Source organism: Miniopterus schreibersii, assembly GCF_964146895.1.
Source record: "Miniopterus schreibersii genome assembly, chromosome: 10".
In the NCBI taxonomy this organism is placed as follows: Eukaryota; Metazoa; Chordata; class Mammalia; order Chiroptera; family Miniopteridae; genus Miniopterus; species Miniopterus schreibersii.
In genome coordinates, this window is record NC_138110.1 from 45,598,790 (window position 1) to 45,625,775 (window position 26,986).

At 41.5% G+C, this 26,986-nt stretch overlaps 1 protein-coding gene across 1 annotated transcript; it reads left to right on the plus strand.

The window, feature by feature from the left end:
• The first annotated feature begins 1,103 nt into the window (after positions 1-1,103).
• Positions 1,104-26,986, plus strand: RAB12 (RAB12, member RAS oncogene family). Its single transcript, XM_081149047.1, has 6 exons — positions 1,104-1,609; positions 16,708-16,768; positions 21,946-22,084; positions 24,043-24,132; positions 24,762-24,866; positions 25,799-26,986. Exons 1-6 carry the CDS (start codon positions 1,105-1,107, stop codon positions 25,910-25,912), a joined length of 1,014 nt encoding a protein of 337 aa, XP_081005173.1. The 5' UTR covers position 1,104; the 3' UTR covers positions 25,913-26,986.

Genomic DNA, 26,986 nt, shown 5'->3' on the forward strand with positions numbered 1-26,986 from the left:
AATGCTAAATGGCAAGAGTGGGCACTACTCTCATTCCTGTAGAAAAGCAGAGAAATCCACAGCTCAGAATGGTTCCCTGATTTTTTTATAAGTGATGGAGCTGTGTTTAAAATAGTAAGATCCAATTTTATTTTAAATATCTCAAGAACAACTGAAAAGATTCCCACTGTGATTGTTTTTGGAAAGCTAAGAATTCTCTCACAAATGCAAACTTCCAATTTATTTTGTGGGCAATGCTAGATTTTTACAAATCAAGTTTTTAAACTAACATCCACGTGTCCTATGCATTACTAAACCCAGTTCTAAATAAAGCTGAAGTCTGGGTGGGTTACGTGGTTCTCGGCAGACGTGCCAGCTCCTATCATATTCAGAACCCCGTGTTCTGAGGCGCTCAGGTTTACACGGAGGAATTTGCTAAACAAATCCCTGGCAATGAGTCGGAGCAGTGATTTTCTGTATCCGTAAATCTTTTCAAAGAGAAACAGCAAGGCATATCCCAGTCCATCATTCTAAATTTTTGGAGTTTCAGTCTGGGAGTTTCTTACTATTGTTTGAGTGCTTACTCACTCTCTTCCCCCGAAAGAGCATCCCACTTACTTTGAAAGTTAAATGGAATAAAAGCTTCCTAACTTTGAATAGGGCAGCAATTGGGGCTAAAAATAACTGATTTCGTGCGTTTCCTGTGGGAAATGGAAGACACACATGCTAGGGAAAGATGAAGTCTCCCTCCCGGTCGGGGGTGCGAGGGGCTTCTGCCTGGGAGTGGGGTCTGCGCGAAGGGGTGCGCGCGGGTGTGACTCGGGGAGACCCGAGGTGGCCGGGTGTGACGGTGGGGGCTTGGCTCGGGGACTTGCGACCGAAGATAAAAGTGTCGGCAGAAAGAGAGGAAGAGAGAGCTGGCGAGCAGGACACCGTGGAAGCGGAGCGGAAGGGCTGCAGGAACGCAAAGCAGGTGCAGACAGAAGCTGCAGCGGCCGACGCGGCGCGCAGGGCGGGCGGTCCTCCCGCCGGCAGGGGGCGCGCGCGCGCCCGGCCTGCCGCCCGCCGCGGGCCCGCCGCCCCCCCGCCCCGCGCGCCTGCGCTTCCTGCCCCTCCTCGTCCGGGATGCTCCTGCCGCTGCTGCGGAGTAGCTGCTTCCCTTCCTCCTCTCCCGGCGGCGGCGGCGGCGGCGGCGGCGGCTTGGACGCGGGCGCGGGGAGCCAACCGGCGGCGCAGCTGCAGCGCGAAGCGCGCGGGCCGCCGGGGCCGCTCGAGCGGGCGGACGCCGAGCCCGGCGTCGACCTCCGGCGCGCGGCGGAGGCCGAGGGGGCACCGGGGCCCGGGGCGCGCGGCCCGGGGGCGGGCGGCGGCGGGCGGCGGGCCGAGCGGGAGCCGTATGCGTGCATGGATCCGGGCGCCGCGCTGCAGAGGCGGGCAGGGGGCGGCGGCGGCCTGGGCACGGGCTCCCCGGCGCTGTCGGGTGGCCAGGCCCGCCGGAGGAAGCAGCCCCCCAGGCCGGCCGACTTCAAGCTGCAGGTCATCATCATCGGCTCCCGCGGCGTGGGCAAGACCAGCCTGATGGAGCGCTTCACCGACGACACCTTCTGCGAGGCCTGCAAGTCCACCGTGGGTAAGGGCTGCGCGGCGGGGCCGGGGCCGGGGCCTCCCGCCGCCGGCGCCGCCTCCCCCGGGGCCCGGGGCCCGGCGAGTGCCCTTGGCTCTGTCGCCCCGTTTCTCCTCGCGTCCCTGCGCCGCTCCTCTTCGGCTGGATGGCCCCGGAGGGCCTTGCCTTTGGGGGCTGGGTCTCCCGGTGAAATCTGGGGGGAGGGGAGGGGCCCGGTGGAAGCCCTCGATCCTGTCCCCAAAGCCAGAGGGAGAAATGTGGTGTAGCCTCCACGCGGACCTGCTCTCGGAGCCTCGGCTCCCGGCACAGACCCCTCACGCCCTCGCGAGGTCCCGGTGGGCGCGGGTTGTAGGGCACAGCGTGCCCTCCCGCACCCGCAGGGCGGTCATGAGGTGGGTGAGGCACTGGTCCCGTCCAGCTGTCGGACGCGGGGTGAGCATCTCCCCGCGGAAACGCTCGCCCCTCACGCTACTCATCGAGGGAAAGGGGGGGCGAGGGGGGCGGGGCGGTGAGGGCGAAGCCCCGCCCCTGGCTGGAGGCAAAGGGTCACCTATAGCGGGCTCTGGTGCCTCTGCCTTACCTCGCGGGGAGCGCTCCCCCTGAAACCAGGGCTTATTTTATAAATCTGAACTCACTCTTATGATATGCAGAAATAATGACGTTTCAAATGTCCTGTGGAGGATCTTTGGAGAATATTAAGATGAAAACTACACTAAATATTTTGCTTTAACTATAAATGTGGGGCAGAGGGACATCGGCTGTACCAGTCCATGACCTCAAATAACCCAGGGACAAAAGTCGAGATAAGTCATCCAGTACCACCCAGGTGGATGAAGTGCAACAATGAAGTAAATACAGTAACACTCCAGGTCAGGAAGTAGAATGCCCTCGGGACCTAAAATTGAAACTGCACGGGAAATTTTTAATGAGGTCAAATGTACCGTACTTGGCATTGAGGACTTTCAAGTGGGCGGTGGGTAACAGTTTCTATGGAAAACCCCTTAAAAGCTGTCAAAGCTGGGGGAACCACATAAATGAGGTGGTTCTTCAAAATAAAGGGCATTGACCTTCAGCGATAGGCAGTGAGTGGTTTCCCTAGGGAATGTCCAAGAAACATTGAATTGTATTTAAATTTGAAATTCAGAGTTAAAAATATCATTCTGTATTCTTGTACATATATTTAGTACTGTAACCAGTGGTAGCTCCAAGGCACTACAGTTTGGGGCAAATTGGTTTTAAATTACCATATAACAAAAAAAACCACAAATTTTGTGTTGTCTTTTTGCTTTGTTTGTGAGAATTTCTTTCCCTTATTGCTTGTTTGGAGTAGATCACTTTGGAAATCCTTGTGCTGTCTGTACCCTGTTTGTTTTTTCAGTGTTGGCCTTGGGAGCAGGCTAGTAAAATTCAGTAGCATAACTATAACTTTTTCAAATTCTAATCTTGGATCATATAAAGTAACAGGGAGTTATTAAACCATCAAATGAGGGTTTATACTGTTACTGTAGTGCCTGACATATATAAAATAGAATCAAAAGCAATTTTAGAATTACCAATCTTTTATGTCTCCACACTTAAAATATATAAAAATAAGGGATAATACAGTTGTACTGTTTAATGAACAGAAATCAGCACAGGCACTAATGGGTGGGTAGCAGGGCTTGGGTGGGTGGAGGTGAGATAGGAGATGAGCAAAGGTGTGCTTTGGAGTAAGGCAGAGGAGAGATAAGGAAGGGTTTTCTTTTCTTTTTTTCTTTTTTCTTTTTTATATATCTTTATTGATTTCAGAGAGAGGAAAGGAGAGGGAGAGAGAGAGAGATAGAAACATCAATGATGAGAGAGTCATTGATCTGCTGCAGCCCGCAACCCGGGCATGTGCCCTGACCGGGAATCGAACCCCGATTGCCTGGATCCTAGGTCAATGCTCAACCGCTGAGCCATGCCCGGCCGGGCGGATTTTCTAAGCTGGGGCCACAGTAGAGCAGCACCCCCACATTCTGAGAAAGACTCATTAGGGGACATCAGAAATGCATGCTTCAAGGCCTTGGCTGGATGCTGAGGAGCATGGACCTTATTCTGTAGCAGCTGGAGCCAGAAAGCCTCTGAGGATGGCTTTGGCATGAAGACAGTGAAACTAATTGGGCAGGATTCCATACGATATTTGGGAATGAGAAAGAAAGTGGGAGGCCAGGAGGCCAGGCAGTTTGTTCCTCTGTCCCCCTGACAAACATAAATACATACACATGCACATGCCTCCTCTACCACTACCACGGCCAGGTTCCCGTGTGCTTGGATTCTTGCTTCCTCATTTTTGTTTCCTCCATACGTAGCCTGTAGTCCTTGGCTTGGTAAGTGTTTATTAATTGTGGGAAGTTCAGAGAAAGATGATAGTTTCCGGTCTGGTCCAGAGTATGAAGACACTTTAAGAAAGCTCATTAATCCCCATTCAAGAGCTCTGCCTCCGAGTTGCTTTCTCCTTCCATTTACCAGGTTACTTATTGAGCACTTACACCATGTGTTGAATGCTATGCTCCCCACTGGGGACTCAGTGGTGAATAGGACATAGTTTATCCAGATGTGGCCCAGAGTCCTGGGGAACAAGGTGATCCAGGTTGATGAGGGCAGCGGTGGAGATGTGTACAGAATATTTGAGGAGCTTAGTGGAAGACTTTCCAACCAGAGGTAGGATGAGGGCTGGTCAGGGGAGGCTTCCTCCCCATTGGAATGCTGTAAAGATAAATTCATTCCTCAAGTTCCTTTAGAAAAATGCTATTTAAATATGGCGTTGGGTGTGGTGTAGAATTGTGGTTGCCTCACCTGAATGCCTGCCGTGTAAGCAGTTAGCTCATAGGTCCTTCTGAGGAGGCCAGTTTGTTGAGTTTCGTCTCCATGTAGTATAGTCAGCTCCACATTGAGAAAGGTTCTCTTCCACAGTAGCACTTTTCCCTTACCCTGTCTGGACTTGCAGATGTGGTCTGCTCGTGACAGCAGTCTGGAAAAGACCATGCGCATGTCCCGCAGCATGTTGGGGAGAGTCTGAGCATGCACAGACCAAGGTGCCTCACTAAAGTGATGGCCAGTGTAATTGAGAGGCTTAGAAGAGACTGCCTCTGAAGTGCCTTCTAAAAATATATATAGCCCAGCCAGGCGTTGAGCATCGACCTAGGATCCAGGCGATCAGGGTTCGATTCCCGGTCAGGGCACATGCCCGGGTTGCAGGCTCGATCCCCAGCTGGGGGTGTGCAGGAGGCGGCCGATCAATGACTCTCTCATCATTGATATTTCTATCTCTCTCTTCCTCTCTCTGAAATCAATAAAGATGTATTTAAAAAAATAAAAAATAAATTAAAAAATATTTTTTTATTGCTTTGAGAGAGAGGAAGGGAGAGGGATAGAGAGAAACATCGCTGAGAGAGAAGCATCAGTCTGCTGCCTCCTTCATGCCCCGTACTGGGGATTGAGCCCACAACCCGGGCATGTGCCCTGACCAGGAATCGAACTGGCAACCTCTTGGTTCATGGGTTGATGTTCAACCACTGAGCCACACTGGCCTGGCTCCATGTGCCTTTTTAAAGTGAATCACACTCACCTGGACTTCCTATAAAAGATCATTGTGGAAGTCCTGGGGAATTTTAGATAACCTATTTTAAGTGAGCAAAATGTTGACTTTTAAAAAAAATCATTAAGTCAGAAGTTGATTTGTTTTCACTAGGATATGAAAAGCTAAAAAGACTTTTTAATAATTGACTAATGGAAATTGTCTAGAGGATTATTTTCAAATAATTGGTATCTTGTATTCATGGAATTGAATTGCTTAGTCTGATACAGCTAGCATAATTTGACAGCCTCTTTAAAAAGTACAGGAGCAGCTTTTTAAAGTTTGAGAAATGGGGGGGGGGGAACTAGTTGGCTGTAGAAATCCACAACTATCTAATATACCAAAAAAAAACCATAAAATTATGTGTTTGACCACTTTTGTTTTATTTCAATAGTTGTTTTATTTCAATTGTTGCTTTGTTTTATTCCAATAGTTGTAACTATTGGAAGCTACCTGTTAATTTTATTTGGACTGAAATGGTTTTTATCAGGCAGCACCCACCCCCTACTCCAGCAGCATTGCATTCTAGAAAAAACACTAGAGTAAGATTAAGTTGCCTGGGTTCTTTATTTAGGCTCTGCCACTCGATAGATTGTGACTTTGGATAAGTAATTTAGTTGTCTACATATAAAATACAACATTCTCTTAGTAGCTACAATTTTTTGAGCATTTTACTATGTATCAGCAAAAGTACACTCTAATCCTTTTAACAATCCTGAAGGTTATCCCCATTTTACAGATAAGAAAGCAAAGTCTCAGAGAGAGAAACAACTTAGCCACTGTGGCACAGCTGGTCAGCAAGTGGTCAGGGCAGGGCTACAATAAGTTCTTTCTATGTTCCTTAGCTTACTTTGAGATTTATATTTACTTTGCTTTGTGACATTTCTGATGGATCAAAATCAGAATCATGAAGCCCTTTCCTGCTTATCTAATTTGGTTCTCCCTACAGCTCTTTGAAGATAGTGATGTCATTGATTTATGATATCAATGAAATTGACTTCTATGCCCTTATCATCACTTGTCACTTGCCTTCTTGATATTAAAATAATGCTCTAAGAATTAGATTTCTTACCTAAATATTCAGTCACTTATATGTCTTAAGCCTTCTACACATTTATAAAAAATTTTTCAAAATTTGACATTTTAAGTAAAGTAGGAGTAAGGCCATCAAGACCAGAATTCTGGTTTTCCTGGGCAGTAAAAATCCCCCCCAAGTGCTGGAGACCAACATAGGGATTGCTAATTCTTTTTATTTTGCCAATAAAGACATTTAATGAAAACAAATTGCCAACTATTCCAAAGAAAAGAAAAAAGACTTAAGATGAAGTAGAACCTCCCCAAATTAGGAAAGAACAGAATATCCGAATTAAAAAGTTTTTAAAATTTAGTCCTGAGACCCCCCCCCACTCTGTCTTTGTTTTTCTGTTTTGTAGCAGTGCGTTAAACTTCACAGGCTGCCCCCTGAGTGTAACTGGTCTTAGAAAATGGTGCTCTTTACTGAAGCCCTGGTTTCACTCCGTTGCTGGCCGTAGTGCCTGTGTTCTCCATGAGAACTCATCTTTCTTGAGTCTAGTGTTGAGAGGAAGGTGCACTCAGAATGCCCATTTCAAAGTTTGGGAAACTTGGTGGTGCAACTGACTGCATTTTATCAGGACCAGCAGTCAAACTGGAAGCCTAATTGAGGGGTCCAAGAAACGGGAATATAAACCCCTGGCAGAAATGGCTGTCTGTGGGTCTGGCCTTGAAAGTCAGGAGACATGATCACGAGTGCCTGGTCAACTTTACCTAGCAGCAGTGGAACCACTAATAAGGATGTTGGTGATTTGCCCTTTATTCTGGAAACTTAGAGATTTTTCAGAAACCCAGAATGAACATCTATTGGATTCAGATTCTAAACTGTGTGTTTTATTTTGCTCTTCTGTATTCGTATGTAGTCTTCCAAGCCATCACTGATCTGCCCAAGTGTTTCACTTGAAAGAGAATTAGGGAAAGTTGTCCAGAATTCCCACTGCAGAAGCCCAGCACTTCCCTGCCAATACGATGACTCAGGGAGATGTGAGTGTGAAAGGGACCAGTGCGTCGTGGTTAATATTTAGTTTGTATACAAGCATATGCTGTGCATTGTGTGGTTAGGTTTATTTAATGAACTGATAGGCCTGTGCAGAGTGTATCCGTTTTTTGTGAAATAAAGGAGCTATCTTTCACAGAAAACATGGAAATGTAGTTGCAGTGGGGTTGTTTAGGTTGAATAAAAATCTATTTAAAGACCTGGCTTAAGCATTCAGCCTTTCCCTGTTCAGCACTGGCACTGAAGAAGAAAGGTTTCATTATGCATGAGAGAGATCCAGATTCTTAGAGATTGCTTCTCTCCCTCCAGCCTGTGGAGCCTGCCAGGAGCAATCTGGTACAGATCTTTGAAGGCAGAGCTGGTTCCCTTGAGAGGTCCAAATTATTCTCCAGCCTTGGGTGCCACATACATTGTTCTAATTAAGTATTTGTTTGAATTGGTAAAGAAAACATTGCTTTGTACAGTAGTCAGCAAATATTTTTGACAGGCTGTTCACACTTACGTAAGATGCCATTCTGCTAACCATTTGTAGGACACAAAGCTAAGGCCTGCTTACCTGGCCTGTCCTTTTCAGAAGGGGAAGTGAGTCATAATGAGGGGAAGTAGCCATAATGAGACATTAGGAAAGGTAAAGTGCCCTGCTGCTGTGCTACAGCTGAGGAGGAACCGGATTCTTCTCCTCCTTTGATTGCACGTCTGACGTTTGGGAAATATTTGGAAAACCAAAACTGTACAGACGTAAAATAGTGCCCTTAATTGAATGTGATGGTTGGGGCGGCGAGTGGTGCTGATGGTGGCAGTTAATGCTTTTCCTTTAAAAACAGATAACACATGCCTAACAGAACACTGTATTCCATAGAAAACCTTTCCCCACCAAATCTGACAGCCTCCAGTGTGGTTTTTGGTGCTTAACATAATACCTTCTTAGTCTACAAAAAACCCAGCAACCTGCATTTCCTCCTCAGGCAAACTTATGATGGAAATAGCTGATGAATAAAACTCCTCTGGTTTTCCAGGCTTAATTGAATGCACAAGCTTCAGACCCCCTAAACCAGGTGAAGGAACACGCCCCTTCTAAATGGGGAGCTGTGTTACCCTTATACACTGTCCCTCCCCTCTTTAGGCCTGTTACGCAGCAGAACTCCACTCTCTTGTTGACTGAAAAGGAATCACACACCTACCATCAAATATCCACTTTTAATTTTTCACGTCAGAAGAAAACCCCTTGACCTTCTCTTGGCTGTTACTCTCATTCTGGGAGCTCTCCCAGGTGATGGCAATTGTGAGAAGGGTGTGGTTTCAGAGGTGGGCTCAACGTCTTGGACTTAAGCCCCAGTTCTACCACAGCTGTCACTGTGTCTTTAGGGAAGTGACTTAACTTCATTTTCCTCATTTAAAAAGGAGGAAAAAAAATAGGGCTTACCTTCTTTTTTCTATCTCCTGGTATAGGAGTAAGTGGGGATAAAATATCTTATGTACCTGGCCTAGAAAAGGCTATTATAAATGCCAGTTATGTTCCCTTCTCCTAATTCAGATGCAAAAACTCTGAAACACTCCCCACAATCACCCTTCCCTGTAGAGATGACTACTGAATACATACAGGAGAACATGAATAAAATGTAAGCACGTGGCCTGCGTGAAGTACAGAATCTACTTGACAGTCGCTGCAGGTTTAGGGACCCAGCCTGAATAGTAGTAAAGTTAATATTTTTTGCATAAGAAGAAAATATTACTGATCCACCATTTGATATCTGGGCTTCTGTGTGTGTGTGTTTAATTTTCCAGATTCTTCCCTCCTGCCTCCCCCTCCCCCATCCATATTTTCTTGTGACTAAGGTCAAAATGACTGCCTTTTCAGATAAGGGCCTGCTTAACCAGGGAGCTGAGGAAGGAAGGCCTGCGATGCAGGAGCAGCCTGTCCAAGCCAATCAGCAACCCTTACTCTTACTCGGACAGTATTTCCCTAACAATGCAGAATTCTTTTTTAACATTGAATATTTGTTTATACCTCTCTTCCAGCCATTCTCATTCATCAGATCAGGCTGTGCAGGGAGGCGCATAGCCTGGAGCCATTCAGCCCAGGTTCAGATCTATCTAATACCAGCTTGGTGACCTTGGGCAAGTAGCTAACCTCTGATGTGTTTTTTCATCTGTAGAATGGGGACAGTGATATTATCTACCTCATACATTGTTAAGAGGATATACTGCAGTGAGTTAATGTATAGTGAGTAAATACAAAGCCTTTAGACTGGTACCTGAAACAGTAAACATGATAAAATAGTTCTTAATCTTTTTGTTAAGAAGGGGATAAACCCGTCTGTGAATTTCTTTTATACATGTATGGTTTATGGAAATGGAACTGCCCGTCTGTTCTGATGGGCTCCCGGGTGGCACATGCATTCTGTTCCCCACGCCTCTCCTTTGATAACTTCGGACTCCCTGCTCTCCCTGCGTGATGTAGTTCGTGGTGTCACTGTGTTTGTTGCAGCCAAGTGCAAGGCCCTCTCCTTGTGCTCCTGTATATGTCAGAGACATAGAGGTGCTGGAGCGGAGGCAGGTCATAAACTTAGGATGGACTTTTGATATCCTCAGGCCTGATAAGCAGTTTTGAATGACGTGCAGTTGCTTTATTAATTTTAATGGTACCTACTTCTGAGAATGATCAGAATGTTTTACGTTATAGTACTTAGTTTCTATTTCATCAAATACTCATAACAGTGAAAGCAGGAAAAGCCAGATAATATTAAATAATAGTTCTCAAGGTCGGTGCTCGAAAGGTGGTCTCCTGACGGCCAGTATGCATTTCCTTTCCTTTATGTGCTGCTTCCCTGTGGGAATTTCTGTTGTTCTCTGCTCTGGTAGATGGTATTTAGACAGAAGACCGGCTTCACTGTTGGGTGACTTGTTTTTAAATGTTAAATTTACCTCTATGTGACCTTTATGTATTTCTTAATTTCTCACTCTCAGTGAAAATGCTAGACACCTTCTCCCTTGGTAGAAATATATCTAAATCTTTTCAACTTCCTGGAAGCATTAAGTAAGATAAAAACTGATCTTTGGTGGTGCGGTAGGGCAGAGAGGAAAAAGGGAAGACGTCCTATCCATTCAGCTGTAATCGTAGGCATGGGCCATGGTGTTATTTTTGCTTTTTTAGCTTTTGCTGGAAAGGAATGTGCAGAAAGAAGCCTCTGTTTATTTTTGCTATATTCACTTTTGTAACTTTTATGGCCCAAAAAGAAATACAGTAATGTTTTGGAAATGTTTTGCTTTTAGGGAGGGGAACTTAAAAGTCTTATCAGCACTAAGTACACAAATTCCGTATGCTTTTGCTAAAATTCACTAAACACAAAAATAAAGACAAATTGCAGAGTTAAGCTCTGTTCTCTAACAGCTTGATGTGGTGATTCTGGGTCATTTACAGAACATTTCACACTTTCCTTTTTTCAGGCATCTGATTTTCATTATAACAACTTTCCATTGTGAGCAGTGTTATAAATTTCAATCTAGGTTCTGCCATTCAACCAGCATGTGCTATGACCTTAATGCAGACCCCCTTGTCCTCTCTCCACTCTCCTGTTCTCTGTAAAATGAGGGTAATAGTACATTCCTTATTGGGCTGCTGCAGGATTCCATGTGTTGGGTGTCAAGGCACAGCGTGCCTGAGAAATGTCCACTGTCATTACTATTAAGTCATTAAGATCAAAAAGAAGACACATATACCCAAAGCAATCTATAAATTCAATGCAATCCCTATTAAAATACCAAAAGCATATTTCACAGATCTTGAACCAAACACTTCAGAATTTATATGGAACAAAAAAACATCCGAATACCCAGGGCAATCTTGAGAAAGAACAAAGTTGGAGGGGTCACAATACCAGATACCAAGTTATCCTACAAAGCCCCTGTAATCAAAACAGCCTGGTACTGGCACAAGAATAGGCATATAGATCAGTGGAACAGAACAGAGAACCCAGAAATCAACCCAAGCCATTACACTTAATATTTAACAAAGGAGGCAGAGCATACAATGGAGTAAAGACAGTCTCTTCAATAAATGGTGCTGGGAGAATTGGACAGTTACATGCAAAAAGATGCAACTAGATCACCAACTTACACCATACACGATAAACTCAAAATGGATAAAAGACTTAAATGCAAGTCACAAAACCGTAAAAATCCTAGAAGAGAACATAGGCAGTAAAATCTCAGACATCTCTCGGAGCAGTATTTTGGCTGATATATCTCCTAAGGCAAGGGCAACCAATGGGAGGGAAAAAATGTGACTACATCAAAGTAAAAAGCTTCTGCATGGCAAAAAATCAACAAAATGAAAAGGAAACCCACTGTACAGGAGAACATATTCACCAAAGATTCATCTGATAAGGGATTAATCTCCAAAATATATAAAGAACTAATACAACTCAACACCAGGAAGACAAAAAATCCAATTTAAAAATGGACAAAGGACCTGAATAGACACTTCTCCAAGAGGACATACAGATGGCCAAGAGACATATGAAAAGATGCTCAAGGTCACTAACCATCAGAGAGATGCAAATTAAAACCTCAATGAGATATCACCTCACACCTGTCAGAATGGCTACTATCAATAAATCAACAAACAAGTGCTAGCGAGGGTTTGGAGAAAGGGGAACCCTAGTGCTCTGTTGGTGGGAATGCAGACTGGTGCAGCCACTGTGGAAAACAGTATGGAGTTTCCTCAGAAAATTAAAAATGGAACTGTCTTTTGACCCAGTGGTCCCACTTTTGGGTATATATGCTAAGAATCCCAGAACACCAATTTGAAAGGATACATGCACCCCTGTGTAGATAGCAGCATTATCTACAATAGCCAAGATTTGGAAACAGCCCAAGTGCCCATCAGTAGATGAGTAGGTAAAAAACCTTTGGTACATTTACACCGTGGAATACCATGCAGCTGTAAAAAAGAAGTATCTCTTATCCCTTGGGACAGCATGGAAGGAACTAGAAAGTATTATGCTAAGTGAAATAAGCCAGTCAGAGAAAGACAAATACCACATGATCTCACTTATATGTGGAATATAATAAAATAAACTGATAAACAAAGTGGACCTGGAGACATAGAAGCATGGAACAGACAGGGATCTCAGAGGGAAGGTGGGGATGGGGGTGTGGGTGGGGAGAGATTAATCAAAGAACTTACATGTTTATAAGCATAACCCATGGACAGAGACATTGGTATGGGGAAGGCCTGGGGGTGGAGTGGATGCAGGGTGGAGGGGATCAATGAAGAATAAAAGGGGACATTTGTAATACTTTCAACAATAAAAATTAAAAAAAGACACAGTGACTCAGAGCATTGTACAACCATTGATACAGAGGTTACAGCCCTGAGACCTGTGTCCTTTCTGATTAAAATATTTCTGGAGCCCATCCAGGTGTGGCTCAGCATTTGAGCGTCGACCTAGGATCCAGGCGATCAGGGTTCGATTCCCGCTCAGGGCACATGCCTGGGTTGCGGGCTGCAGCCGATCAATGGTTCTCATCATTGATGTTTCTATCTCTCTCTCTCCCTCTCCCTTCCTCTCTCTGAAATCAATAAAGATATAAAAAAATAAATAATAATAAAATATTTCTGGAAAGACTTATTACATAACATTGGCTTAAGGAAAGGTAAGCTCCCGCCTTGGCCAGGTGGCTTAGTTGGTTGGTGCGTCATCCCACACACCAAAAGGTTATAGGTTCTCGGGTTGGGGCGGGCACGGGAAGCAGCCGATCGATGTTTCTCACATCAGTGTTTCTCCTTCTCTTTCTAAAATTAATAAAATAATGTCCTTGGGTGAGGATTTTTTAAAAAGACAGATAAGCTCTTGTCAGGATAATTCACTTATTGTTCTACTTCCCATCTAAGCAACTGAATTAACTGTTACCATAATTCCTGGGATGGGTGTGTGTAGGGAGAGGACATGAACATATTAGGACTAGAAATTGTAGGAATCCCAGTGCTCTGCCCACCAGACACAGGACATCTGCCCTTTCCTTTTTTGTTTTTTAATATATTTTTATTGATTTCAGAGAGAGAAATAGAAACATCAATGATGAGAGAGAGTCATTGATCGGGTGCCTCCTGCACGCCCCCTGCTGGGGATAGAGCCTGCCATCCAGGCATGTGCCCTGACCGGGAATTGAACCGTGATCTCCTGGATCTTGATACTCAACCGCTGAGCCCTGCTAGCTGGACTGCCCTTTCTTTTTACTACTTAAGTGCTTTGTTTGTTTGGGTTTTAAAAACGTAAGTCCTGAATTTCCCCAAAATAGTAGCATTCCTCCTTACATATCCAGCATTTGATGGGGGCCCAGGGGGAGTTCCGTTCATCAGATTTATTGAGTTGTTGTTGTGTGCCAGGCAGTGTCCTAGGCTTTCAGAAGTGAAATACTGTCCTCGGAGAGGACACCAACAACAAAGGAGGAGCTAGGTGGTAAGGTCTAGAAAAGAGTTAGGGTCCAAGAATGGAACACACATGAGGAATGAGCGTAAGGGGTAGGACCATCATAAGGGTTCAGATTGGAAATCACTAAGGACTTAAATGGTTTCTGGGCAGACAAGGAGGTTCTCTAAGAGAGGACAGCAGAGAGAAAAGCATCTTTGCCAAGTACATGGGGTGTTGGTTGATTAGGTCAGTATGACTAAGCTCTTTGAGGGCAGGGACTGTCCCCCTCAACTGATGGGAGTAGTAGGCCTGATCACTTCCTCTGTCAGTCAAGAGACCTGTAGGAAACTGGGTTTTCAGCAAGTGCTGTGGATGGAAATTCCGTTGTCTCCCTTTTTGTCCCTGTTTGTTTATAAACATTGGTCCTAGGCATTCATTCCTAGTCAGTGAGAAGGAGCCTCTCTGCTGACTTTTTCCAAAACTAATCTGAATATATAAAACTATTAATGACTTGATACCTTTTAGTGGGGATCATTACCATTTCTGTGACATTTAAATATAAAAAATGGCCAACATTAAGAGATACTTTGACTTGATGTAAGAAGGTTTTTAAGAATGTTTAGTCGTACCCAGCCAGTGTGGCTCAGTGGTTGAGCATCGACCTATGGTCCATGCGATTGAGGTTCAATTTCCAGTCAGGGCACATGTCTGAGTTTTGGGCTGCATCCCCAGTGGGGGCGTGCAGGAGGCAGCCAATCAATGACTCTCATCATTGATGTTTCTATCTCCCTCTCCCTTCCTCTCTCTGAAATTAATAAAGACATACTAAAAAAAAGTTTAGTCATGCTCTGATACAATGATATGTTTCTAAGCTATAAATTGGAGTACGTCCAACAGCCACCTAGTGTTTGTTGGATGTAAAGGATATTTCATTCAAGAGAGGACTATTTTAATGAGCTGTTTTCTTTTATGGGGGTTTAGAATTAGCCACTGGATACTTTTCTGTTGTTAGTTACTTTGTCATTAATCTACTCACTAAAACTAGACAGTTTTCATTTTGGCTAAACAGATTATTAATCCTGTTCACTGTCATCTTTGTTTTCATAATGATAACATTACCACTTATTAATTTTGAATATTAGTGCCCTTACCTTTTATTTATTAAACTTTGTGGTTACAAAATAGTCCTAGTGTGGGACTGCTAAAGTTGGATAAGTTATTCGAGTTGATTGGGAGTGTCTGACATGTTTAGGCTCAGAGCAATTCTTAGAGAAAACAGACTAATCAAAACAAAAATTATTTGCGCTGGCTGTTTCAAAGGATTCTTTTAGTTGATTTGAAGCAGAGCTCACAAGTATCATCTGCCACTTCTTTTCAGTAAAGTAGCAGCCACTGTGATACGTTTTACAAAAATTACAGTTCCCTTAACTAAAGCTTAAAAAATAAAAATAACTGGAAACAAAAGTAAGAATAATAGCCATAACAAAATATGAATTTGATTTGTAAATTGCCATCACAGAGTAACATAGTGAGGTCCCAAATTGGTGCTAATATAAGGAAGACAGTATTTTGTCATTGAGCTGTGCCTTTTTAAAATCAAAACATAGCAAATATCTCCAGGCTGCTTTTTGTGCCTTGTAGAGGATCACTTTAAGCTACACTCTTCCCCTCTGGTTGAGCCATTAAGGAATTCTGAGGATTTTGGTGGTGCACAAACATGCTTCCTGTTTCAAGGCTGTTTCAGTGTCATTTGACTCTGGAAAGCAAATTTGTTCCAGAACTGAAAGTGAAATTGAATTAACCAGGTTTGACTCAGTGACATTTGAAATTATATCTGGTGTAAGAGATTAAATTAATGGAATATGCTGTAGCTTTGTTTTCTTGTGACATTTTATGTTCATGTAACTTCTCTGTATTGTACAGATGAGGGCTACTGCCCCGCCTCCACCAAGGTTGTAAACAAGTCTTTTGGTACTGCATTGGTGTCTACAGTGTGTTACTAATTTTATAAAAGCCAGTCATATGCCTTTCCCTTCACCTCAAGAACATCATCTGACTTTGAAGTGCTTCATCAGTCCCCTGAGATGGAGAGCCTGCGAGTGGGGTCCCTGCTCTCTGTGTGACCACGTGACACTCACTGGTAGACACATTCCCCCTGCTTATTGGAGGCCAAGTAGCATGGGCACCCTGGGTCCTAAAAGCAGTCAGGAAGTAGTTCCTATGAAGAATAGGTTTCTAGTTCTCAAATTTAGCCAGCATATGCCTCTGATTTACTTTTTTTTTTAGTTTTAAAAATTTGTACTATGAAATATTTACATTTTCTATAACTGAGAAGCATATAAAGTGACCTACACAAACAAAAACTTGGTTTAAATGTTATCTCAATTGGAAAGGGACAGTAATACATGATCGTTTGCTTGTTAATATTAAAATAAATAAAAATTGGGTATGTTAATTTTTATGTGTAAATTTTAAAAAAATAATTCCTCTCCCACACTTGACAATATAATAAAGAAGTCATATTTATATATAACTAAATTTTGTGTGAATGCTAAAAAATTTAATACAGTTTCTAAATTCAGACTAAAGCTGTTAGAAATCAAGATTATGTCCAGTGTTCTGTATAAGAATTTTGCCCAAGATAACATTTTTTCAAGCCATTTGTTAAAATGATAAATGTAATTTTAAATGATTTTTATGCTAAATTTATGGTAGTAATAAATTATATTATGGTAATTGAAAACTAAAAATTCTTTTTAATTATGTAATGACTAGTAAATGCTACACAGTGTTCAGGGTAAAACATACATAGGCTGACCTGCAGTTGTGAAGTGTGGAATGGCTGGGCTCTTACAGATACTCGCTACTTCTGCTTTTCCCTTTTGAGATTTATTGATGTCCATGTTGTTGTTATTTGTTTTTCTGATAATGATATATTAAAATGTATAAATGGGTTTTGTTTTGTTTTTTACAAATTGCATATTTATTGTTTTTGCTTCATCTTCATTTGTTTTATTTGCAGGTGTTGACTTTAAAATTAAAACTGTAGAGCTAAGAGGAAAGAAAATTAGGCTACAGATCTGGTAAGTGGAGAATCTGTACTCAGTAATTGCCATACATGTTTAACAATCTATATGCTTGTCTAATTCAATTAACCATTTGAGCTGGTTTGCCTCTCCTACTTTTCCTCTCCTTTGCTCATGTTTAAATACAATGAACAGTGAGAGAGAATTTAGAAGGGTCGACTTATTTCATATGCCATTCGCACGTGGGGAGTTGTGCAAAGAAGAACATTAATGATAGTTAATATGGAGCCTTTATGCCTCTATTTTCAAGAGTCATTTGACAAAACTGTCACCACTAAAATGATTGCTGCAATGCTTGTCTTCATGTTTTTACAGTTGTTTTGTTTGATAGTATTCAAAGAGAGTTCAGTATGTTTCTGACCAGATTTGCAGTTTCAAGCCAAAAAACCTCTAGATAGTTCAGAGACTATCCTTGGTGGCACAGTGTGAGTATCACTGTGGGACACACACACTCTCCTTCTGGCCATATTGCTGATGCCACGTGAAGTAAGCCCCAGTTAATGTCAACTGGAAATGAATCCATAGCCCCTTTCTCACATTATAATTGTATGAGAGACCAAACCAACTGTGTTCAGCTCTAAGAACTCTCCGCTGGCTCTCAGCAGCCCACAGGGGTCATTAGGAAACCGATCTGTGGAGAAAGGATCAGGTCTGGTGGTGGTTTAAAAGCCGCCACGGAGGTGTCCTGAGAATGCCCTTTTGTTTTTAACGGCACAGCTGCAGTGTACTCAGCTTACTAACTCCTCTCGGCAGGTCAACCTCAGCTCTGAGTGTTTGTCCACCATGTGTGTGTTTGCTTTCATCTGCGTTAATTGCTGCCTCATCTGTGGCATCATCGGTCACCTAATGCTTGAATGTTAGTGCCATGCCTTCATTCTTCATCCGTGTCCCTGTCTGGGGCACAGCTGCAGCCGAACCAGCATTGCTTGCCCACCGGAGGTGTCTGAGGTAATATCTTTATTTGGCCATCTGTGACTATATAACCCACTTTAAGACTTTTTGGTTTTTGTTGTTTTTTTGGTTTTTGTTTTAACTTAATTATGAAACACGAACAGTCTCGCCTAAATACTTGATACCAAAAATAATGCATATTTCTAACTAGATTAGCCCATGATTAGAAAGGCAGCAAACTTTGTGTTTTGCTGTCTATTTTTTGAACTCTGGAAATGGCAACAAAGTATCTTTCATATGAGCTGCTGTTTTTAATTTTATAAGCTCTTCAAGGAAAAAAACCATCTTTAAAAGTATCGAGTATGTCCACCTTTGTACATAGCACCTGTAGGTGAGATACTTCTTGATGGACATTGCCTCACAAACAAGATAAAGCTAATATTAGAATGTTGGTGAAGCTTGCTTAGTGGATGACAGCGGTGTCTAAGTGATGACATGGTGGCCTGTGTTAAAAACATACCTTAATTAATGTATTAATAATTTTGTTTTCATCTCGGGCAGTAGTAGTCTGTTTTACAGAAGTGTGTCCAAATGCCCTGTGCCTCCCTTGGCTCTGCTCCCTGAAGTCTGCTGGTGACATTGGGTACTTCTGGAGTCTCACTTCAGTGCCTTTGAATCTGATTTGAGGGCCCTACCTTATGATTCGCAGTCCATGGGGAAAAGAGGAAAACAAGATTCACTGAACCTGCTGAAAGCATGATGGCAGTTTTGCATGGGACTAGCCCGGTGATTGAGTTAGGAAGTGGGACTTGTCTTCTCCTGAAGGGAAAGACTTTGTTGTCCAGTAGGTAGAAAGGAAGCACACTGGAGTCGTAATTCATTGCTTAAAGTAACACGTGGCTTATTTTGGAGTGAGCAGCAGTCCTTGTGCTGTTGCTGCTGTAATCTTGCTTGTCAAGGGCATGTTTTCGTCACTACTGTCACCAGTTGAGGGCATAGGAGGAGCTCATGTAATTGGAAGGAGCTCTTCAAAGAGACTGCTAATAATAGCTGTGCTCCAGTTTTGTACACTGTCAGTCCATGGGAGCACTGACAGTCGGTCTTTACAGAGAGATGTCGTCAGAAGAAATGCATTTTTTCTTGATGATTTCTGGATATAGCCAATCTAAGAAAATAGTATTTACTGTAGATTCTTAAAGGTTTAAGGTACCAAAAGCTACAGGTGTCACATTTTTAGGTCACATTTTTCAGTTCCTTGATATCTGGGGTTAGAAGAAGGACCATTTTCCCATCTCTGTACTTAGAGTGTTTGTACGTGTATGTATATAAGAGCTTAAAGTATAATTAAAATTAAAATGTTTCTGCTAGAATACTGTTTCATGAATTTACATCCAAACACTATCCTGAAAACTATACACAGTGACTTAGAGTCATTGCGTTCAAATGGACTTGAAGCCTTGAAATTTGTCTCCTATCTTTAGGCAAAGAGTTGAAATGCTTATATAAGGGCCCCTCATTCTGTCCATCATGTCAGTCTTCACTGTTGGGGAATTTGGTTTTCACCAGTGTTCTTATATTAACATCAGACCCCTTTCCTTTCATTCTGTGCTTGGAAGAGGTAGAGCATCTCACATACTGAAGTTGGTTCCTGCCCTTCAGATTAGTAATTGTATCATTTCACTGGATATAATAAGTATAACAAATGAGAATCTTTGAATTTTTAAAACATCATTGTATTACCAAATTGGGGAAACAGAATTGCAGGAATATTTTAATTTACAACAAAAATAGAGAGAGAAATAATAGTAAGATCACATGCTAGCCATAGTAAATGATGATTTCGCTGGCACTAATAAACTGCAAATCCCTAGAAATAAGCTCTTTGTCATTACAGTGACAATTCAGGTTCATGGTGATAATGGGGGGGGGGGGGATACTAGAGTGTGCATCTTTATAGAAAGATGAAAGCATGATCAGATTGGTACCTTATCTGATTTTTTAAAAAGGGGAGACTTGTGTAGGTTTTTTTATGGTACTGGCATATAGTAGGCACTTAATAAATATTTATGGAACTGAATTCTACATTTTAAACATGTAACCTTTTGGTCAGTGCATGTTTATTGACAGCCGCTCTGGGTCAGGCACCCTACTGGACCCTGGTGGACAAAAACAGACCAGCCTTGGCTCACCTGGGCCTTCCACTCAAGGGCAGCATGGGATTCTTATGTCCTCTGGAACAAAGCAAGTGGCTTTGCTTTTTATGTGAAATGAATTTGGTAACGAGTTTTTTTATTTGTTTGGCATAACATTAGTAATGTGAACTAATTAGTGGTAGGTTCAGTCTGAATGAAAACATAAATTATAGCACCGCTGCCAGAGGGTATTTTAGGGACACAGTCCTCACAGTTGCACCTCAATCAGATGCATTTGGAAAACGTTGCACACTCTCTCCCCTAAGTCACGCACTGTCTTGCTACAGGCTTTGAATAGCCTTGCAGTAAGGAACCTTATTTTTGTTACTCCACCGCCCCTAGCTTACTCCATCCACTGTGGCCCCTGGGGGTATGCCAGCAGTTAGGGTTTGGGGGAAAGCTAAAAGATCATCTTTAGAGAAATTGTTTCCCTCATCACAAGCCCTGCCCTGCTGAGCCACATTTGTCTCAAGCAGTTTCTTAGCTTATTAGATGGAGAAACTAGGTCTCAGCCAGCTTCTGAACACTGTTAGTGTGCTTATGTCATTTCTCATGTCGAAATGGGCAGCTTCAGCCCGGAGAATAAATAGTTCTTTCAAAGTAGCAGTCAGAGAATAATGAACTTGACTGTATCTGTAAACTATTTGGTATCTCCCCTCCCGTTCCCTTTGACCACTTTTTCTGTTCAAAAGGATTAAGGAAAGAACAAGATGATTCTGTAACATTTTACATTAGTGGGGCTTCTTATCAACAAAATCCGATGTTAGCCACTGAGGTTGATTAAAGGAGAGTTGTACACCTTAGTAGTTTAAATTACTGTCCATACATTTTCTCCTTGTTGATAACTGCCTCCCATAGAGGGTGTTACTCTTTCTACCATTTTACAAAACTGAGCTCGTTCCGGAAAAGCTGAATTCTCTAAAGAAGCAAGACTAGGCACCCAGGTGCCTGGGACTCCGCAGTGGCCGCCCTGCCTGCTGGAGCAGAGCTTACCAGGAACAGCTGCTATGCATCCCAGATAGGATTTGAGTCCCTGCTTTTGAGGAGATTGGGGGAATAACAGCATATATACCTGTTAATATACCAATTATAGAGTTAAAATACCTAGAAAAACCGACTCGAGCATAATACTTTATGACTTAAAAATAAAAGCTGAGCATTGGCCTGTGTGGCTTAGTAGTTAGAGCATCGGCCCACACGCAGAGGGTCTCGGGTTCGATTTCCAGTCAAGGGCAAGTACCTGGGTTGCAGGCCCTGTCCCCACCCCCAGTGGGGCGTGTACAGGAGACAACCAATCATTGTGTGTCTCACATCAGTGCTTCCCCCCCCCCCCGCCCCCCGGCCTTTCCAAAATCAATGGAAAAAATATCCTCGGGTGAGGATTTAAAAAATAATAATAAAGAAGATGAAAGTCGAACGTCAGCCTGCCACCTAACTCCTTGTTCATTTCTGCTGTCTCTCTTATTCCCTCCAGAACAGTTCCTCGCAGTGTAGATGAGAAACTTAGGACCTTCTGGAACAAAGTTTATGAGTGGGGGGGAGAAAGTGTGGCCAAGTGTGCTTACGTAATTCATAGTATTAAGTTCTCTCATGCTTTCATAATTTCATTCTAGAATGTCAAAAAATTTATCCCAAAGTTAATGTTAGCTTATGCGAGCCGCTTAGGTATGAGTTAAAAAATCACTTTTATGCTTAATGATATTTTTGCATGAGTTTTCACATTAAAAACTTTTTTTTTTTAAAGTTAAGATTTTGTTATGTATAGAATTTTAGCATCTTTAGTTAAATTATGTGGGATCTACCTTCTCTCCCCCCCTTTTATTATAACTTTTTGCCATAAAAGTTCTCTTTTTTTTTTTTCCCTAAACTTGGTTTGAAAGACATCAGGACTCCTTTATATTTTTGTTTGAATCTAACGAGCTCAGAAAAGCTATCCCCACTAATAGTGAACATGCACAGATGTGAAGAGTTGCCTGGTGGCTAGAAGGACTCGGCCTGGTAGGGCCAGCGCTCTCCACTTGTGCAACAGAATGTGGGGTTGCTTACTATGGGTATTGTTTGGAAACTGATTTTCTTGCTACTATTTCTTAGGGACACAGCAGGTCAGGAGAGATTCAACAGCATTACCTCAGCTTATTACAGAAGTGCCAAGGGGATCATATTAGTATATGATATTACAAAGAAGGAGACATTTGATGATTTGCCAAAATGGATGAAGATGATTGATAAGGTAAGTGTTGCATTTTTCTCTCAGCTGTGAACTCTTTGCTCGTGGGTATTAATCCTTATAAAAGGAAGGAGAAAACATATTTATGAAGCATGCTTTTACATACTAAAGGTCACTTAATCCATATTACAACATATTAAGTCAGTTTTATTTTAAGGAATAAAACCATGATTTTTATTGTGTCTTGGGCTGTTTGATGTCAGAGCCCAGACATGCTCATTCCACGATATCAGACTGCTTCTGTGGAATTAGATGAAGGGCATTCTCGTTTCTGCATAACATTCACTTAGACGCTCATTTTGTGAGTGTCTGCAGAGAAACACCAAGGAGATGGCCTTGTCCACAGTGCTTGTGGACACTCCAAGGGCCTCGGTCATCTATACAACATCTGCCCTTAAAATTGTAGGTGTCCTTTGGTTTCTCATTTTGAACAGATTTTCCTCTTTGGCTCATGATCGACTACATATAGATACCCTGTGTCTGTATGACTAATGTAAACTGTGGGTTCCCCTCTAAGAAATGTGTACCCAAAATACACATTTAGAAGACAGCAGTTGGGGGTGAGATGCAGTGGTATACAGTGACCACATGTTGAGTTTTCTTCTCCTTAATGCAACAAATTGATGTTTAAGTTCCTTTGCATAACAAGCACATTTTATATATTATAAATTGAATTTTTGTTTACAAATTGTATTAAACCCATCTGTTAGATAATGTTGGAGAATGTTTGTCTGCCTATTTTACCAAGCCTGTTATCAGTGTGTGCCTCTTTAAAACGTGTTAGGGACCAAGGTTACAGAGATGAGACCTGAGGCCAGCTCTGTGATGGTGTGTCACTGGATGCTGATTTCCTCTTATACTGAAGCCACAGGGTGGGCTCCTAAGGAAATTAGAAAAGGCAGTCCTAATTGCTGGTTAAACTTTTCAGAATGTAGTGAATTGAAAACCGAAAGCAATGGCCTCAACCTTAAGGGTCCCAGTAGGTACTTCATTTTGTGAATATGCCAGTGTTGAGGTCTAGTGCACTCCTCTCTTTCTTTCTTTTCTCTTGCTGTTTACTCATTTTTAAGGAAGTACAATCATTTCTTGGGTGCTTACTGTGTACCAGGCACTGTTCTTACTCTATACCAGCCTATTACTCTTCCCTGTACATTGCTAATAAGGAGACCAAGACCCAGTAACTTGGCCAAGGTCACATCATTCAGTTGCCTTTTATTGCAGTCTAGATATCTCAAATAATTTGTTAGAATACACAAAATTAAATGAGTTATTCAAGACATCTTAACTTTTTAAAGAGAAATTCTATTGTGCCTATATATTTTTAAAAACTTAGAAATGTAGCTTACCTACTATACTTTCCTGATTATAAAATTAATGATACCTCACATTATAGAATATTTGGAAAATCAAGAAAAGCACAAAAGTAAATTTTAAAAATCTGTAGTTCTGCTGCCCTGAAAAACCAAATTGGATTTATACTTTACTTAAATTTAGTGTTCCATCCTGCTTATTTCACTAAGTATTCTATCATGAAGGCCTCCCTGTGTCATTAACTATTCTTCAAAGCATTTTTTTTTTTAATGGCTGCGTTCTTTTATGTGCCTTAATTTATTTCATTCTTTGTCTATTTTTTTTGGATTTTTACGATTTTTTATTGATGATCATTTTAAGTATAGAGCTTTGCCTGTATTTTGAATCATGTCTGTAGGGTAGATTCTAAGGAATTACTGGTGAAAGGCTAAGAACATAGTGGTTCATAGTATCTATGACTGTGTTTCTTTGTAAAACGCCGTGAGCCGTCCTTCACACCACGATAACCAGGCCTGCCTGGGGCAGAGGAGAGCTCAGAGATTTGTAGAGTGAATGAACAAATGAGTGAAAAATACTGGATTGGTTTACATTTCCTGTCAGCATATGACAATGCCCATCTTTGAAATGCAGCTTCTTTTGAAATTCCACAGTATGCTTCGGAAGATGCAGAACTTCTCTTAGTTGGAAATAAGTTGGACTGTGAAACTGACAGAGAAATCACCAGACAGCAAGGTGAAAAGGTGAGAGAAATATGGGGAGCAGGAGAGAGAAGTCACAGTTCCCACACTTTGTACATTCAGCAGTTGGCACACTTTTTCTTTTAACAAATTACTCATTTTTTTAAATTATGAAATAGTTGTGCAATTATCACTCAGTCACATCCCTCTCATATGTTTGCTTTTTTTTTTTAACTTCTTCCTTAAATTCATTTTGAAATGGAAGGGAAAAACCACATTAGTGTATGCTGTATTATTATCTAACCTGACAGTTTATACAGAGACTTTTTTTTTTAAAAGCATAAAATTGTTTTCATGATTTTCTCTTACTCTAACGTATTTTAACCTTCCTCAGAGAATCAGTGATATTCACATTTTAAATGTCAGATACATTACAGTTTTAGAAATTTGGCCACGTAATTTGACTTGAAGGTCATAGTATCACCATTTTGTTGGTTATTTACTTATAATGTAGGAATTTGCCGCACTTATGAACTTGACAGTTAAGCATAAATGAGCTTTTACAAACCTTTAGCTCACCCCTTCCCTTCAAGCCGAAGCCCAGAGGGTATGATTCCCCCATCGGTGGCCTCATGCCCATACATCAGACTACATTGCACCCCACGCAGAGCAAAAACGACTCTTTCCCTTAGTTTGCACAGCAGATAACTGGGATGCGGTTCTGCGAAGCAAGTGCCAAGGACAACTTCAACGTGGATGAGATATTTCTGAAACTTGTTGATGACATTCTGAAAAAGGTAAAAAAAAAATACCTACATGAAAGTATTTCATCTGAAACTTACGATTTTTTGGTTGAGAATTTTTTATTTTGAAAGGAAAGTACAGGAGTTTTTCTCAGGCTTAGGAACCGGGTGAAGTTATTACTCGGCCAGAGGCATCCAGCCTGCTATAGTGGCAGCTGCTTCCCATCCAGTGGTTTTCAGTGTCCTTGGTATTATGTCCAGTATATTTGCAGTTTGGTGGAGTGAGTGGAGCTGGTATAACAATGTGCTGTATTTATTTGACATTTGCTTTTCTTTTTTTCCTGCTTTCCTACAAGAATTAAGTTAGATACAGACAGAGATTAGTGGAATGTGCAGATATGTCAGCTGAGAAGCCCCTGGTCCTTGCCTCGCTTAGTGCTCTGCTCTCTTGCAGGGGCCTGATTCCATTGCCAGAGCCTTTCTGTGATGCTGAGTTCCAGGAAAATTGCTAGACAGCTTCACTGAGCAGCAGCAATTTCTTAGGCGTCTTTAGGCTTACATTCAAAGATTTTTTTTTAGTAAGAACTTTCTGTTATTACATTTTATCTGCTCAGTTCAGACATAATTCAGAGAGGTTATTTCTTTCTTCAGTAATGCTGTACCCCTGAGAATGCAGAACAGTGTTTTCATTTATTAATGCACTGAGTTTCCATTGTACTGGGTTATGAAAATACACATGTATGAGGTCCATCTTGTCTCTTCCACCACAGGTGTAAAGGGAGCTGGGCAGTGTTTATGTTCTGCCATGATGCATCCTGAACCTGGTTTTTGGTTTTCGGCTTAATATTTGAATGTCTAATTAAACATTGATGATTAGAGAACTTTATATAAAAATACTTTGTTTATATGTAATGGTACAATTTGAAGAGCACTTACATACACACTGTATAGTTAAAATGTGTTTTTGTCTTTTGTTTATCCTGAAGATGCCCCTGGATATTTTAAGGAATGAGTTGTCCAATAGTATCCTCTCATTACAACCAGAACCTGAGATTCCACCAGAATTGCCTCCACCAAGACCACACGTCAGATGCTGTTGATTTGCTACTTTGGAGACAAAGTGGAAACGATTCCTAGAAAGGGGAAAATGTTCTATTCTGCACTACAATCATTTTGAAAATTTCCTTTCGCACTTTGTAATCCAAGTCAGAGCTATACACTAATTTGTAAATATGCAAATATGCAATCCTAGGTAAGTTTTGGTTATAAATTACATATATCCCTCCAAATTATTATATTTCATTCGTTATCCCAGTGTCTAGTGTACATACACTGGGAAATGTAGTACTTCTAATATGAAGAATGGGAGAAATGAAAGGTATAATGTTTCTTGAAATAAATAATATAATTGTCCTTGTTAATTATATTATGAGGACAGAAGATATTATGATAAGAAGAAAGAATGTGGTGCTTTGCTTACTGTTTTAAAGAAAATTTGTAAAACTAAGGACTTTTTGAAGAAAGAAAAAAAAAGCTATCTTAAGTGCTTTTTCTTTACTTACAAGACATTTCCCCAGCTGTAGCATCTTTGAAGTATCGGAGTGTTTCTACCACAAAGCAAAGCTCCATTCATAGCCGTCACTGAAGGTTATTTATTAATGTTATATAATGGTAGAATATTACTAGTTAGAGGGTAGGATTTGACTTGGTCCTGAGACTGCAGTCTCTCTCATAGTTTCCAAATGGATATCCCTTAAGCTTTTAAGAACTACGAAGATCCAATAAAGAAAGAAAACGCTGCTGTCCTAACCAAATCCTGTTTAAAGGAATTTTAAAGAGACACATTTTACTATATCAAAGAACATACATGTATTTGCTTAAACATTCTATATCTTTGTAATGGTAAAACTTCTCCCCGTTATGATGAAGCTTATTCCTGTTAATCCTAGACTGTGTTCTTTTTTTTTTTTTTTTTTTTTTTTTTGGTCTGATAATGAATTTGTGAGCTCTATCTTTGGTATATCTTTTATTAAACTGCACTGTTTTGTTTAGTCAAGATAAATAAGTAATTATGTATTTGAATAACTTGGCGTGTCTTGAGTGTTGTGATATGAAAAGCATTGTGGTCTTTCTACACTAATGAAGTACAAATAAAATTTTGTATTTATGAATGA

Coding starts and splice junctions, on each gene's coding strand:
- RAB12 (XM_081149047.1), top strand. CDS start 1,105: ATGCTCCTGCCGCTGCTGCGGAGTAGCTGCTTCCCTTCCTCCTCTCCC. Junction 22,085..24,042: donor GGATGAAGATGATTGATAAG/GTAAGTGTTGCA, acceptor GAAATTCCACAG/TATGCTTCGGAAGATGCAGA. Junction 24,133..24,761: donor CCAGACAGCAAGGTGAAAAG/GTGAGAGAAATA, acceptor TCTTTCCCTTAG/TTTGCACAGCAGATAACTGG.